Below are 17480 nucleotides of genomic sequence, written 5' to 3'. Positions count from 1 at the left end.
ACATTGAAAATCAACTATACTTCAATTAAATTTTTTAAGTAAAAGTGCCTTAGAAATATGTAACCTTTTGTGACAAGCTTCTTTAACTCAGCATAATGTCTTTCAGATTCTTTTAAGTTGTTATGTGAATCAACAGTTTGTTCCTTTATATTGCTGAATAGTATTTCATTGTATTGATCTACCAGTTTGTTTATCCATTTAGTCACTGAAGGACATTTAGGTTGTTTCCAGTTTTGGGCAATTATGAATAAAGCTGTTATAAACATTCATATACAGGTTATTGTGTACCTAGGAGTGTGATTGCTGGATTATATGGTAAATCCATGTTTAATTTGATAAGAAACTTCCAAACTATTTTCCAGAGTAGCTGTACCATTTTGCATCCAAACTATTAGTGTTTGAAAGTTCCACTTGCTCCACATCCTCACCAGCTCTTGGAACTCAGTAACTTTTATTTTAGCCATTCTAATAGGTGTTTAGTGGCATCTCATCATAGTATTTCTCTAATAGTTAATGATGTTGAACATCTTTTTATGTGCTTATTTGTCACACTTAAATCCTCTTTGGTGAAGTGGCTGCTCAGATTCTTCTCCCTTTTTGTACCTGTGTTTTCCATTTACTCATTGTTGAGTTTTCAGAATTCTTTATATACCCTGGATCCAAGTTCTTTGTCAGATATATGATTTATAAATATCTTCTGCCAGTCCATAGTTTGTCTTTTCATCCTCTCAACAAGAAAATAGTTTTATATTTTAATAAAAAGAACAATTCATCGTTTTTTTCCTATAGATTGTGCTTTTCTGTGTTATATCTAAAAAGTCTTTCTCTAGTTCAGTGGTTCTTTACCAGGAGAGATTTTGTCCCCAGGGACATTGGACAATGCCTGGATACGTTTTCGGTTCTCACCACTTGGGGGACAAGGGACTACTGGTTTCTCATGGGTAAAGGCTGGGGATGCTGTAATTAACTATCCTACAATGCACAGCAAAGTTCCTACAACAAAGAATTATCAGGCCCCAGTCAATGGTACTGCTGCTCAGAAACCCCGATTTAACCCCAGGTCACAAAGATTTGCTCTTACATTGATTTCTAAAGGTTTTATCATTTTATGTTTTAATTTTGGATCTATGACTCGTTTTGAGTTAATTTTTGTATAATGAATGAGATTGAGGTGAAGGTTCATTCTTTAGTATATGGATGTCCAATTGTTTCAACACCATGCAGTGAAAAAGACTCCTTTTACCACTGAATTGTTTTTGCACCTTCCTCAAAAATCAAACAGCCATAGTTGTGTGGGTCTAATTCTGGACTCTACTCTGTTACATTGTTCTTTCTCTTCCCCAATAAGCACACCATATTTATTACTTTATAGCAAGTCTGTAAATCAGGTGTTGTGATTCTTCCAACTTTAGTCTTTTTCAAAATTGTCCTAGCTATTTGAGTTCATTTGCCCATGAAATTTTAGAATTACTTTGTCTATATCTACAAAAAAAAATTCCTGCTGGGATTTTGACTGGTATTGAGTAAATCTACAGGTCATTTGAGAAATGACATCTTTATTCAGTTGACACTTCTATCCCATGAACACCATGTCTCTCAATTTACATGATTTCCACTTTGTAGTTTCCACCACATAGATTTCGAAAATGTTTTTAGATGTATACCTAAGCATTTCATTTTGGGGAGCTACTATAAATGGTATTTTAATGTTTTAATTTCCTTGTACATTGTCAGGATACAGAACTGTGATTGATTTTTATGTGTTGATCTTGTGTTCTGTTACATTGTTAAACAAATGTTAGTTCTAGGATTTTTTTTTTTTTTTGGTAGATTCCCTGATATTTTCTACACATATAATCATGTCATCTGCCAAAGAAAGTTGACTTTATTTTTTTCTTTTCCAACCTGTATTCTTCTAATTTCTTTTTCTTGTCTCATTGCACTGCATAAAACTTCTAGTATAATGTTGAATAGGACTGATGAGAGTAGACATCCTTGCCTTATTCCTAAACTTAGGGGGAAAGTATTCAGTCTTTCACCATTAAACATGAATGTTACAGGTAGATTTTTGGAAACAATCTTTATCAGATTGAGAAAGTTTCTACCTGTTCCTAGTGTGTTGATCATTTTTATCATGGATGAATGAATTTTGTCAAATGCTTTTTTACATATCAATTGGTATGTGATTTTTCTTCTCTAAACTGCTAATATGATTGATTACATTAACTGATTTTCAAATATTGACCCAGCTCTTCATCCCCAGGATGAACCTCATTTGTCTGAGTTGTACTATTTCTGGACTGGATTTGTTAAAGTTCTTTGAGTCTATGTTTATAAGAGATATCAATCTTTAATTTTCTTTTTTTATACTGTCTTTGCCTGGTTTGGGTTATATGGATAAAACTAGCCTCATAAAATGGGTTGAAAAGTATTCCCTCTTCTATTTTCTAGAAAGATAGTGCAGAATTGCTGTCAATTCTTTAAATGTTTGGTAGAATTCACCAGTGAAACCACATCATAATGAAGATTTCTTTGGGGGGAGGTTTTCAACTATGAATTCAATTTCTGTATTAGTTATAGGACTCTTCAAGGTTATCTATTTTATCTTGGATGACATTTGATAGTTTAAAGTTTTCAAGGAATTGGTCCATTTCATCTAAGTTGTCAATTTTATGTGCATAGAGTATGTCTTAGTATTCCCTAATAGCCTTTTAATGAATATGAAGTCTGTAGTGATTTCCCCTTTTCCATATCTGATATTGATGATTTGAATCTTCTCTCACTTTTCTTGGTTTAGCTTGGCTAGAAATTTACCAAATGTACTGATCTTTTCAAAGAAGCAGTTTTGGATTTCATGGATTTTCTCTATTTTTAATTCTGTTTTCAATTTCAATACTTCTTTCCTTGTGCTTGATTTTATTTCTAGTTTAAGGTAGAAGCCAAAGTTACTGATTTCTGATCTTTCCTATTTTCTAATATGAGCATTTAATGCTATAAATTTCCCTCAAATCACTGCTTTTTGCTGTTTTCAACTAATTTTGATAGAGTGTATTTTCATTTTCATTCTGTTTAAAATATTTCTAATAACTCTTGGGACATCTCTTTGACACAGGGATTATTTAGAAGCATATTAATTTCCAAGTGTTTGGAGACTTTACTATCATTTTTCTATTACTGATTTCTAGTTTAATTCCATTGTGATTGGAGAACATACGCTGTATGATTTCAATTATTTTTAACTGGTTAAGGCTCGTTTTCTGACAAGCCTTATGGTCTTGTCAGATATGGTCTATCTTGGTGAATAGTCCATGTGCACTTGAGAGATTGTATTCCTGCTGTTGTTGGGTAGAATGTTCAATATCAGTTGGATTCAGTCAATTGATGGTGTTGTTCATTTCTTCAGTATCCTTTCTGATTTTGCCAGCTTGTTTCCATCAATTACTGAAACTTTAATTACAGATTTTTTTTCGATTTCTTCTCTCAGCTCTTTCAAGTTTTACGTATTATATTTTGAACCTCTATTATTAGGAGCAAACACATTTAGAATTATTAGATCTTCTGGGTGAATTGACACTTTTATCAGTATATAATGCTCTTCAATATATAATGTTCTTCAGAGCAATTTCTTTGCTCTGAAGTCCACTTTGATGCTAATATAGCCACTCCAACTTTCTTTTCATTAGTTTTTCTTTCTTTTTTTTTAATTGAAGTGTAGTTGATTTACAATGTTATATTACTTTCAGGTGTATAATATAGTGATTCAATATTTTTATAGCTTATACTTCATTAAAATTATAAAATATTGGCCATATCCTCTGTGCTATACAATATATTCTTATAGTTTATTTATTTTATACATGGTAGTTTGTACCTATTAACTCCCTACCCCTAGAGTGCCTCTCCATCCTTCCCTCTCCCCACTGGTAACCACTAGTTTCTCTATACTTGTGAGTCTGTTTTTTATTATATTCACTAGTTTATTTTTTAGATTCCACATAATAGGTAATAACAAATAGTAATTGTCTTTCTCTATCGTACTTATTTCACTAAGCATAATAATGCCCTCCAGGCTCACCCTATGTTGTTGCAAATGGCAACATTTCATTCTTTTTTTAATGGCTTTTCATTAGTTTTTGAATGATATCTGTTTTCATTCTTTTGCTTTCAACCTATCTGTAATACTGTATTTGAAGTGAGTTTCTGTAGATGGCATATAGTCAGGTCATATTTTTAATCCATTCTGACAATTTCTGGCTTTTCACTGTTGTCTTTGGACCATTTAATATAATTATTGATATGACTGGATTTAAGTTTGCCATTTTATTGTTTGTTTACTGTGTGGTTCCTCTGATTTTTTTTTCCTGTTTCCCTTTTCCTGCCTTCTTTTGGATTATATGAACATCTTTTAGTATACAATTTTAATTTATTTATTGTGACTTTGACATCTCTTTGTATAATTTTTTTAGTAGTTGCTCTAGAGATTACAAAACACAACTTTTCACAGACTATTTAGAATCGATATTTTACCACTTCAATTGCAGTGTAAAAGCCTTTCCAGCATTTTGGGCTCTTTACCCTCTCCACTGTATGCTATCATTGCCTTATGTATTACATTTACATACATTGAAAATCCCATCAGAAAATGTTGTAATTTTCATTTTCAATCAAAACTCAAGAGAAGAAAAACAGTCTATTATATTTACCCACTTCTGTCTTCTTCATTTGTAATATTCCAATTTCCCTTCAGGTGTCATTTCACTTTTGTATGAAGAAATTCCTTTAGCAATACTTTACCAATTCTTTACCAGCAAGTCTGCTTACTATGAATTTTCTTAAGTTTTCTTTCATCTGAAATTGTGTTTTAAATTTTGCCTTCATTCTTGAAGGATTTTTTTTTTTTTTTTTTTTTGCTGGATCCTCTGGATTGATAAATCTTTCAACCCTTGAAAAATTGTTGCTTCTTTCTGATAGTTTCTGATGATAAATCTGCAGTCATTCAAATCATCATTCCCCTATACATAATGCACCATTTCTCTCTGAATGCTTTCAAGATTTTTTCATTATTATTCAGCAGGTTTCTTATGATGTATCTATCTGTGAGTTTCTTTTGGCTTATCCTGGTCGAGATTTACTCATTTTCTTGAATCTATAGGTTAGTGTCTTTCACCAAACTTGGGAATTTTTCAAGCCATTATTTCTTCAAAGATGTTTTTCAGCCCTGATGTCTTTCTCCTCTCCATCTAGGTCTCCAGTGGCATGACTGATAGACCTTTTATCATTGTCTTATGTGTCCTTAAGGCATTGGTTTTTTTTTCCTAATCTTTTTTCCTCTCTGTTGTTCATATTACATAATCTCTACTTATCTACCTTCAAGTTTACTGACTCTTTCCTCTGACATCTCACCTCTGTTATTAAACCCATCTAGTGTTTTTTTTTTATAATTCAGTTATTGTATTTTTCAATTCTGAAGTTTCCACTTGGTTTCTACTTCTTTAGATCTTCTATTTAGCTGATTAGACTTTGTATCTTAACATTTGTTCCAAGAGTGTTTGAGTTGTTCATTTGAGTTTTTAATAGTAGCTGATTTAAAGTCTTTGTCAGATAATTGCAACATTTTCATCCTCTTGTTATTGATATCTGTTGATTCTCTTTCACCATTCAAGTTGAGGTGTGTATGATTCTTTGTATGCCTGGTAATCCTGCAGTATATCCTGGAAATTTTGAATATGACATTATAAAATTCTGAGTCTTGCTTAAATTGTATGGAAAACATTTATATTTTTGCCCTAGCAGTCAATCTGATTAGGTTCAGGCCACACATTCCCACCAGCCTTCCATGAGCTGATGGTCCACTGTCAGTTCAGTTTTCAAAGTTTTTACAGTGTTATTCAGATCTGTCTGGGTTGTGTGCATGTGTGTGTGTGTGTGTGTGTGTGTACGTGCGTGTGTGTAACTAACTAGTGGTCAGTGTGGAACCTAGATGGATGTCTATTATCTCAATTCTTTGGTATACTAATTAAGATCTGATCAACACAGGTGCAGATTAGTGGTGAGTATCCAGGAGCTCATTTAAAAAAAATTATAGTATCACTTTTCAGAATTCCTACCTCTCCTCATTCTCCCCAGTGCTACACAATTCCTGGGACTTCCCTTTCTTCCAGTTGGAAATTGTTCACTTCTGCAGTTGTACCACATCTGGAGACAAGCAATGGGAGTACAGAAAGATATAAAAGCAACAGTGGGTGGCTCTGGCTCTCTTGTGGCCACAGCTCCATCAAACAGAGACTAAGGGTTCTTCTCTCCAAGAGTCTGAGTTCCTGAAGGCTCTTACTGCTGCCATTGTTGCTGCCACTGCATGACTGCCTTGGGGTTGGGATGTGAGAAAAGAGGAATAAAGGAAAAAGTGGAGCATGTCCCCACTCTCTCACTTGTCATGCAAGAATTAGAGGGCTTCTCCTGGAGTTCTCTGCCTGTACTACAGGACTCACTTCCAGGTTCCCAAATGCATTAAGTTCAGGGCTGGGAATGGGGTGGGAGGAGAGGGAAACTCACCATTGGTTTGTTAGCTCCTCAAATTCAGGTGTGGTGTTCTTCAATCTTCCTTTAGCTATTTACTTTTCAGAATTCTCAAATAGCTGTGCCATGACTTCTGTCCAGGTTTTATGATTGTGCTCAGTGACGGACAAAGAGTAACAAAGTACTTAACCATCTTACCCAGAACTGTAATCAAGAACTGAATTTTAAATAAATCACTCTGGTGGTTATACGGAGGGTGAATTTGACAGGGAAAAGATTGAAGATAGGGAGACCAGTTAGAAAAGTACTATAGTAATCCAGGAAATAGATGAAATCTCAAACCTGGGCAGTGGTAGTAGAAATTATGATGAGAATGCCAATTTAAGAAATATTTGGGAGGTAAAATTGATGACTTAATGAAGTCACCTTCTTACAAAGTCATAATTGAAACATGGAAGAAAGGAATTGAAAGTGATCAAGGCTGCTGGCTCCATTAAAAATAAATAAATAAAATACTTAGGAATAAATATAACAATAAATAAATAAATAAATAAATAAATAAATAAATAAATAAATAAATAAATAAAATATAACATGTATAAATATATAAAATATATAATAAATATATAAAATAAATATAATAGAAATACAAAACTTATACTCTGATAATTATAAAACATTGTTGAAAAGAAAGACAAATGGAAAGACATACCAGGTTGTAGTGTAAGCCCTGACAGTTGGATTTTCTCTTTTTTTGTAATGCAAGTAACCAATTTAAGCCTTGATTGCCCAGATAGCCACTTCAAAGAGGCACCCGCTTCAAAGAGGCACCCACTTCAAAGATGGATACCTCAAAAAATAGATTGCTAGCTGCCCCCAGCCCCATTCCCACTCCTTTGTTTTAGCAATTTGGGTTGATTTTGATAACTGACCGTTTGGGCTGCTTGGTTTTTTTTTTTCTTCTTCTTCTCTAGCTTAGAATTCCACTCTTGTATTTTAAATTCACCAATACTGAGTAAACACCAGAAACCTAGGTCCCCACTCTCAACTTACATAAAAACAGAACCCCAGGCTTGCTCACTCACTTTCTCTGTCTCCCTCACCCTCTCTGTCTCTGTCTCTCTATCTCTCTCTCCCCCCTTGACCACAGAGTGGGTTCAGCCACAACATTGGTTATGAACAGGCTGAGACCAGCACAAAACACACATCCATAGATTAGAAGATTTAATATGGTTAAAGTGGTAATTCTCCCCAAACTGACCAACAAATTCAATGCAATCTCTATCAAAATCTCAATTTTATTTTCAGAAACTGACAAGCTGATACTAAAATTCATATAAAAATCCAAGGGACCAAAAATAGCCAAAACAAACTTTAAAAAGGAGGACAAAGTTGAACAACTCTGAATTTCAAAACTTACTAAAAGCCACAATAATCAAATGTTATGATACTGGCAGAAGGATAGACATATAGGTAAATGGACTAGAACTAAGAGCCCAGAAATAAGTTCTCACATTTACAGTCAATTACTTTTTAACAAGGGTGCCAAGATAATTAAGTGGAGAGAGTATAGTTTTTTCAATAAATGGTACTGGGGCTGAAACAGAGTAAGACCCAGTGTGGTTCTCCCTGGTACAAATCCTTTCCATGTCCCCCGTTTCTTGTTTTTAGGAAACAGGATTTATTCAGTTTCCTTGACCTTCCCTGACTTCCAAAGGGCAACTCAAACAGTTGCTAATCAGGGAAAGGAGGGAATGCAGAAACAAAGGAGGAAACAATGATGCAGTCTTGGGGCAGGGTCCTGGTTCCTCTTCAAGGAACATACATAACAATACCTTTAAGTTCTTCTGCAGGAAGTAAGGCCCCCACCCTGGTGGAGGATGGCAACTTCAGGCTGAGCACAAGATTTCTGGAACACCACCCCTGCAATCTTCACACCAAATTTTGCCTACAAAAACCTCTCCCCGAAAACCATCAGGGAGTTCAGGGTTTTTAGCACAAATGACCTGTTCTCCTTGCTTGGCTCTGCAGTAAGCCTTACTCTGCTCCAAACTCCAACATCTAGGTTTGGCCTCATTGTGTGTCAAGCACACAAACTTTTGCTTGATAACAAACAGGGCAACTAGATACCTGTTACCAAGGCTGTTGCCCCAGAATCATACTCCTGCCCCTCCCTCTAATGGAAACTAATTGCTCTTATCTAAATTTCTGGAGGAAGCTGCAAAGAGGAAAAAAAAAGAACTGGTTAGAACCAGCTAGGCCCAAGGTGGTGGAAGATATGACTTCCAGTAGAACTTGAGCTTCATTATATACTCACTATAATACATTAGCATGCTAAATGACACACCCACCAGCACCATGACAGTGAAGAGTTGCCATGACAACAACTGGACAAGCCCACACAAGGACTAATAAAAAAACGTTGCCTCAGTTCCAGGTCCAAATGACAACCCCATTCTCAAATAAGTCATGAATATTCCTCCCTCTCTTTCCAATTCCTTCCATTTTACCTCAGCCTTCCTCTATATATATGGTGTTTCTACCCAAATGTGGTTGAGAAGTTGATTTATGAAGTTTCCACTTCTCCATTCTTTAGCCATTGAATAAAGCTTGTGTTGTTCCAATCTCAGCATCAGTTTCATTATTGGCTGTGCAAATCCAAGTGGAAAAAGAACCTCCCCGGCCAAGACTGTTACAGAAACGACAGGCCAGCCAAGAAATAAGCACCACTCGGAGGGTTGGAGTACTCAGATGTATTACACCGGCAGGCTCAGAGGGGCTTCTGCTCCGAAGCTCTGAGCACCTCCAAGACGTATGCATGAGGTTTTATAGGGTAAAGTACAAGCTTGGGGTATTCGGCCAATAGGCATGGAACAGCTTTAGCAGCATCATTATCACAAAAGTGGAGGCAGGGAGGCAGCAAACTAACATTCCAAAGCCAGATATGTATCTTTGAAAACCCAGCTGGCTAGCAAAAAAACATGAACAGCAAACCAACACTAATTAACTTAGATTTACAAGTTAGTCCAGCAGAACTCAGATCAGTATTTCGATACTTAGATTTGTGAGTTATCTTGTTAGCCCAGCCCAGCCTCTCCTTCACATTCCTAGACGTGTGAGTTATCTTGTTAGACCAGCCCGGCTTTTCCTTCACAAGACAAGGGGTCTCAGCCTGGTCTAGGACCCTGGCACTGTTGCAGGAAAAATGTGTTACAGTTCAGTGTTATAGCTCAGTGTTACTGCTCGGTGTTACAGCTCAGTTGTGACAGCAACCTGGATCCGGGCGAGAGACCAAGCAGCACTCAGAGACTTAGAGAACTCAGGTTTATTACACCAGCTGGCCCAGAGGAGTTAACACTCCAAGCTCTGGACTCCATCTGTAGGTTTACACCGGCTTTTATAGGCTGCCAGTTTACACTTTGCAACATCATATGCAAATGAGGTATAACGAAAGTTGACTAATTAGGAACAAGCTTTGTAGAAATGGACCAATCAGGAGGGAGAGAAATAACCAATCAGGAGTGAGGGAACTGGACCATCAGGAGTGAAGGAAATAACCAATCAGGAGTGAAGGAAATAACCAACCAGAAGTGACCTCAGGGAACCAATAGAATTTTATGGGTAAGTAAGCCGTTTCAGAGGCAAAAAGTGAGATAGAGTCTCTGGGCCAGGGAACCAGATGGTGCTGGCAGGAGAGTAGTGGCCCTGCCTGGGGGGTCCTGCCTGTCTTTTTATGGGGCTTCCCACCTCAGCACGGTCCAGGCAAACAATTCAGTAACATATCCACAAGAATGAAAATGAACTTGGACCCTCTACAGCACATCATATTCAAAAATTAATTCAAAATAGATTTAAGACCTAAATGTAAGAGCTAAAATAAAAAACTCTGAGCAGAAAACATGGGGGTAAATATTCATGAACCTGAATTAGGCAACAGTTTCTTAGACACGACACAAAAGCAAAAATATCCAAAAAATGGGAAATTAGACTTCATCAAAATTAAAAACTTTTATGCTTCAAATAACACAATAAAGAATGTGAAAAGACAATCCACAGAATCAGAGGAAATATTTGCAAATCATATATATAACCAGATTATGTAAAGAATTCTTACCACACAATAATAATGAGAAATATAATCCAATTAAAAATGGGCAAAGAATTTGAATAGACATCCTTCCAAAGAGGATACACAAATGGTGAATGATCGCGTGAAAAAAAAAAGTCCAACATCATTAGCCAACAGGGAAATATGAATCAAAGCCACAATAAGATACCACTTTATGCCCATTAGAATGGCTACAATACAGACAGATAATAAAAAGGGTTAGATAGGATGTGGAGAAACTGGAACCCTCATACACTATGGGTGATAATGTAAAGTAGTGCATAGTCCAGCAATTTCCCTAAGTGTATACCCAAGAGAATGAAAACATATGTCCACACAAAAACCTGTACATGAATGTTCAAAGCAGAATTATTCATAATAGCCAGAAAGTGGAAACAATCCCAATTTCCATCAGCTGATGACTGGATAAATAAAATGTGGTATATCCATACAATAGGATATTTTTCAGCAATAAAAGGAAATGAAATACTGATACATGCAACAACATGAATGAATGCTAGAAACATTATGCTAAGTGAAGGAAGCTAAACACAGAAGGCTACACACTGTCAGATTTAACTTACATGAAATATCCAGAATAGGTATATCTATAGAGACAGAAAGTAAATCAGTGGCCATCTAGGGTTGGGGGGTGGGGATAGGGTGGGATGGAGACTGCTAATGGGTGTAAGGTTTATTTTTTTTAACATTTTTTTATTGAGTTATAGTCATTTTACAATGTTGTGTCAAATTCCAGTGTAGAGGTTTCTTTTTTGGGGCGATGAAAATGTTCCAAAATTAGACTGTGACAATGGATGTACAACTCTGTGAATATACTAAAGACTGCAGAATGGTACACTTTAAATGGGTAAATTCTGTGATATGTGAATTATATCTCAATAAAACTGTTAAAAATACATAAGGTTACAAAGGAAACCAGTTATATTGAACTAGAGTAATCAAAATTGAAACAAAAATTCTTAACAAATAAAATATATGTGCTTCTTTAATAAGGCATTAAACAAGATCCTAGAATAGAGTCTTAGAGGTCTCCTGCTGTGACACACACTAGATTCAGTTGCTAGATTGCAGGGAGGTCCCAGAGGTCCTAGAGGCAAGATAGAGGCAGTGGCTCTTCATCAACCAGCACAGAGGATGTTCAAGTCCTCTGTTAACAACCGAAGCTGTATCAGTACACATCACCGCAAAGATGGTGGAGATGAGGGAAAGAGAGAGAGAAAAAGAGAAGAACCTCCTTAAGGCTTTACGGAGGAAGGACTGAATAAGCGGTCGATGCTTGCATTCATGGGTCATCTTGCTGATATCACAGGTAGAAATTTCTCCTCTTGATAGAAGATAAGGACCAAAAAATATTTCAGTGCACCATTCCAAGTTTTTTTTCAAATGTAGACTCTAGAAAGCCGTCTAACTACAAAAGTAGCAGGGGGAGGGTATAGCTCAGTGGTAGAGTACATGCTTAGCATGCACGAAGTCCTGGGTTCAATCCCCAGTAACTACATGAAAAATACATAAATAAATAAAATAAAGAAACAAACAAACAAAATTGTAGAATAGATAAACAAGATTACACTGTATAGCACAGGGAAATATACACAAAATGTTATGATAACTCACAGAGAAAAAAATGTGACAATGAGTGTGTATATGTCCATGAATGACTGAAAAATTGTGCTGAACACTGGAATTTGACACAACATTGTAAAATGATTATAAATCAATAAAAAATGTTAAAAAAAAAAAAAAGAAACAAACAAACCTAATTACCTCCCCACAAAAAAAAAAAAAAGTTTGGGTTAAAATCCTAATTCCTAACTTCTCATCATCTAGAAAGATGCAAAGAAAGCAGGCAACCTGAAATGGGGACCAAAGGGTACACACTTCCAGCTGCCCCAGATCTGAACACTGTCTGCCCAGTAGCAGGTCTCTCGCCTCGGACTGCCCCTCCCCGCCACCAGGAGCCTCCTTCTACAGACTCATCCATCATTTCACACGTAGCTCAACTCCTCTTCCTGTGATGAGAAGGCCTCCAAGTAGAGAAGAAAATTGGATAAGCTAGACCCTGAGGCAGAGCCTTTACAAGGCTCCTGCATGGGGCTCCTGAGCAATAAGGAGGGAAGTGAGCCATTTGAACAACAACCATTAATTTTTTATTAAATTTATAATCAAATACTACAAGAGTTTATTCTCTTTCATAAAGAAAAAAACTTAAATATTTACTACATTATCAGTTTAGCAAAAGACAAACAAAGACAGTAAAAATGAAGAAAAACAGTGAAAAGACAAATTCAAGGACAGAATAAATACGGCCTGTGTACATCCCTGCCTGGCCTGGGTGGCTGCTGCCAGAGCACCAGACCCTCAGATTCAGAATTAGCAGCAGTTCAAAATCTCCTCCAGTTTCGATGGGTCCAAGGGGGGTATTTTGGTGACTTCAAAGAAGACCCTGCAAAAGGAAGAGGGGTCTGTTCAAATAGGCTGAGGCAAGCAGGCACCAGGGAATAAGTGGGCTATAGGCCCTTGGTTCCCTATCTTGCTTTGACCCTGGAGCAGAAAGTAAGGTAAAAAGTACCTGAAAATTTTTTTCCCTTAAGTGAGGTGAGTCTGGCCCTTCCCATGACTAAGCACAAACCCAATGTCAACTGCACTTGGTACTTACTGGTGGGAATACTTGGAATGGACAGTCTTGAGCTTATTGCAAGAACACGAAGTCAGCAGGGCGTTCAGCTGCCTGACCAACGGGTGAAGATCAGAGGTCTTGTAGCCACTGTAATACTCCAGGGTAGGAGCCTACAAAAAGCAACATGAACAGTGACTTTTATAACAGGAAGCAGACCCTTCCTGTCTCCAATACGCCAAGTTCTAACTTCTTATCCACAGTGCAGCAGAGAAGACTGTCAAACATTTCAGAGACTCATACAGCACAGACACTGACCAATAATCCTGGGGTACTACCTAGAAGAAAATGTTCCAGCTGCAAGCTAATGGTATGGCTAAACCCATTATCACCAGTTGGATATTAACCCTGGCCATAGGTATGCATGGGTGCTGAAATCCACCAAAGAATTTAAGGAATAGGACTGACCTTGTAATTTACCCACTCTCAGGTTAATGGCCAGGCAAACCTCAGAACAAACTTGAGGTCCTAACTAAATAGCCAATAGCCATCATTTCATACATTCATTGTCTCATTCAACTTTAAGGATGCCTAGTTTATGGCAAAAGCAATACAGCAGAGTGTTCAAGAGAGCAAAGGTTCTAGAGGCAAATTTCGTGGGTTCAGATTCCATCTCCACCAACAGCATGGCCTTGAACCAGTTACTTAACCTCTCAGTGCCTTGGTTTCCAAATCTGCCAAATGGGGTTCATTACAGTAATTATCTAATAGGATTAAATGAGTTAATATACACAAAGCACATGGAACAGAGTCTAGCACATACTAAGTAGCCAAATATGGTAGCTAGGATTACTATTATCAAGCCCCGTATAGGATGCTGAGAATACAAAGATGACTAGGGTTCCTGCCCTTGAGGAGTCTGTAGTCTAGTGGGGGAGACAGACATGCACATAGAGAATTAGAAAATGTGTGGGAGGTGCTATGATGGAAGGGAGCATGGGACACTGGAGGAATAGAGCCACAGGATCCACAAATTTGGGCTGGGAGAGTCACAGAAAGCTTTGAAGAGGAGGGCACAGCTGCAACAGGTGTTGAAAGCCAAGTGGGAGCTCCACACGTAGAGAAAGGAAGATTTATTATTCTGTGAGGTAGTGGTTTTCTAAAAATGTCTTAAATTACTTTCCCTGAACACTTTTTTTTCCCCAAATATCTTACCTGGATGCCCAAATATCCTACCTGGAATTGGCGGTGGGCGCTAAGAAGCCCATCAGTTTGGTTCCCTTCCCCTTTTACATGGCCCCTGAGATACTTCTGCAGGGATCCTGGGCTCTACTGAATACTGTTTGGCAAAGGGTAGGCTCCCGCATGTTGAGGAGGGGAATAACATATTAACATATGGGGGAACGCATCATATCAAGGTGTGTTAAATAAAATTAATAGCCCTATTGTCACTGCCCCAATTGTTCACATCCCAATGCTTCACACTGACTATTATAAAAACCTACTCACTGGTGTTGCCACTTTTGTACACTCTCTCTCATCTAATATACCTTCTATACTGCTATATTAGTATTGTTCCCAAAACAAACAGGAATATGTCACTATCCTGCCTAAAAAAAAAAAAAAACTTGTATTGCCTTAGTATAAAATGGGTCTTTCAGCATGGTAGCAAAGACCTCTCCCAATCTGACCACACTCCACCATTCTGGTCTCACCTCTCACCATTCTCTATTGATACCTCCCCTGTTCTAGCCATAGCAAATGTCTTATTCTGCCCCAAAGACATCACACTGTTTTCTTACTGCCCTCACATCTTTTTAATTATTGTTCCCTCTGCCTAGAATGTCTCCTCTCCCAGGTTCCCACTCATCTTTCAAGACCCAGCTCAAAAGTCACCTCCACTGTGAAGCCTTTCTTATCTATAGAAGCAGTGCATATAGCGTAGAGGACTGTGGACTGTCGGGTTCAGATCAGGGCTGATGCTTAGCTGTTATTCACTGGCACTGCCATGCCACATGGTGAAACTGAAATATTTCTATACTGACTGGCAAGTAGGTTGCTACCCTGAGCTTCTCAACTGTACCCCCTCCAGGACCTATCACACTTCCCCAGGATCCAAGGGTCAAAGCCTGGGTCAGCATGGGGTCTCCAGGATCATCGCTCTGGAACTATGGCCACATCCATTCTGATTACAGAGCAGGTGTACAATTTGAACAGTACTCCTAGTTCCCAAAGCCTAGCTCTGCCTCTCATTAGCAAAACACGGAAATTTACTTCTTATCTGTAAAACAGGGGTAATGTTGATCTCATAGGGTTGTAGTGAAGATTGAGTTAATACACAAAGTGTTTAGATCATTGTCTTAGTGCTCAATAAATGTTATCCATTATAATTGTTTTCTTTTTCATCATCATCACTGCCATTTACTGAGTGCTTTCTTGAGCCCAAGAAATTTCAGTGCCTTGTCCAAGTTGAGACAACTGTTTACAGGGATCCTCCTCGGCACACAGAGGTTTCCCCATCAGTAGTGGTGCTAGAGCCCATCAGGAGGGGCTTAGGAGTGGTTGGGAAGAGGACACTCATCTGCGACCATACTGTTTCTACTTGGATGGCATGTTACGCATCAGTAAAAATTCATAGTTTTCTAAAGTTGCTTTTAGTCACAATTTTTTCTAAAAAATGAGAAAGCATCAAATATGCATTTTACTTGTCTCAGGGAAGGAGGCTGTGGGGGCCTTCCTCCTCAAAGAAGAGCACTATAGTATGCCTCTGAGTCCCCCATTTTACACATGGACAGTTGCTTGCTTTCACTACTCTGTCCTCTGAGTCAGTGCTTTCCAAATCCTGTTCCCACACACTCCCTTGGTGGGGGGAGGGTCAACCTTGCTGAAGGGACTGCAAGGAACAGGGGTGGAATGGGGTCAGGTAAGAAGTGGGCCCACCCCACCCCCTGCTGCAACCAGAATGACTTCACATCAGTCTGCTTTGTGACACTGGGCTTTCAGGTCAGTTTTCTTTGCATCAAAGGGTACCGTGATTAAGCAAAATGAAATAAAATACTTCAAACACAAATGAACTTATTTACAAAGCAGAAACAGACTCCCAGATATGGAAAACAAACTTACGGTTACCAGGGGGCAAAGGGGGTGGGAAGGGCTAAATTGGGAATTTGAGATTTGCAGATAGTAACTACTATATATAAAATAGATAAACAACAAGTTTCTACTGTATAGCACAGAAACTATATTCAGTGCCTTGTAGTAACCTATAATGAAAAAAAATTGAAAACGAATATATGTTTCTGTATGTATGACTGAAACATTATGCTGTACACCAGAAATTGACACAACATTGTATACTGACTATACCTTAATAAAAATAAAATAAAATAAAATAAAATAAAATAAAAATAAAAATAACTTCAAGACCATTGCTATAGAAACCCTTTAGGCAGCCAGGCCCCTACGATGTCAAGATGTTAAAGAATGCAAGTCTGCTGCAGTTTTGTCACGGAGTTTCCCACGGCCCTAATTTAAACCTTCCCCCTCAGCTGACCCTGGTCTTTTAAATCCCTCTCCTTTCTCCCACACCTCCCCCAACCCCCCAACCCCTGCCCACAAGTGTTTACCCAGTGTCCGAGTTTCTCCATGTAGAGGGCCAGGAGGAAGGAGCCAGCAGCTAGCTTGGAAGCCCTCTCCTCGATATAGTCGTATTCCTGCAGGGTCATCTCACAGATGAAGCGGGACAATGTCAGTGTCTTCATGCTGGCATGGACACACTACAGGCAGGAAGGAAACTGGCTCAGCAATCAATCTGGAACTCTGGCAAGAGCAGAAGAGCCCCTGCACGCACCCTCTCCATTATCTCCCCTCAGGCCTAAAGGGCTTTCTGCCTGAACCATGTACCTCTTCTGCGAATAGAAGTCACACTAAGGCTCCAGCCCCCAAAGCACAGAATCTTTAGGAGGGAGGATTCTGAAATTGGCAATGGTATATTGCCACCTTTAGGGTTTTAAAGCAATTTATCAAGCGTGCTTGTCGTACCTTCCCACCTCCCTTTTCTGTACATGTCATCCTTTGAAGAGCCAAAGCCCTCCAACTGTAACTTTGCACCTGGCTCCAGACTAGGAGGTATTCCATGCTCCAAAAGAACTCTTTCCCTTTTGTGGTTTGAATCTTTGAAAAATACATATAACCTATAATAAGACACACTTGCTGAATACA

The 17480-nt window shown here is 38.1% G+C and overlaps 1 protein-coding gene across 2 annotated transcripts in view; it reads right to left on the bottom strand.

Moving 5' to 3' along the window:
- Positions 1 to 9910: 9910 nt before the first annotated feature.
- Positions 9911 to 17480, bottom strand: part of CCNB3 (cyclin B3) — a 39343-nt gene continuing 31773 nt past the window's right edge. Inside the window, exons 10-12 of one of the 2 annotated variants that reach the window (XM_045523464.2) lie at positions 16886 to 17035; positions 13302 to 13432; positions 9911 to 13088 (exon numbers count right to left, since the gene is read on the bottom strand). In XM_045523464.2, the coding sequence (XP_045379420.2) occupies positions 13016 to 13088; positions 13302 to 13432; positions 16886 to 17035 (354 nt within the window). In that variant the 3' untranslated portion in view covers positions 9911 to 13015. The remainder of the gene's footprint in view (positions 13089 to 13301; positions 13433 to 16885; positions 17036 to 17480) is intronic. The other variant, XM_045523466.2, reaches the window with a different exon arrangement.

Source organism: Camelus bactrianus, chromosome X, assembly GCF_048773025.1.
Source record: "Camelus bactrianus isolate YW-2024 breed Bactrian camel chromosome X, ASM4877302v1, whole genome shotgun sequence".
Taxonomy (NCBI): Eukaryota; Metazoa; Chordata; class Mammalia; order Artiodactyla; family Camelidae; genus Camelus; species Camelus bactrianus.
The sequence above is the reverse complement of the archived record's forward strand: the minus strand, read 5'-3'. Positions and strand labels throughout refer to the sequence as shown.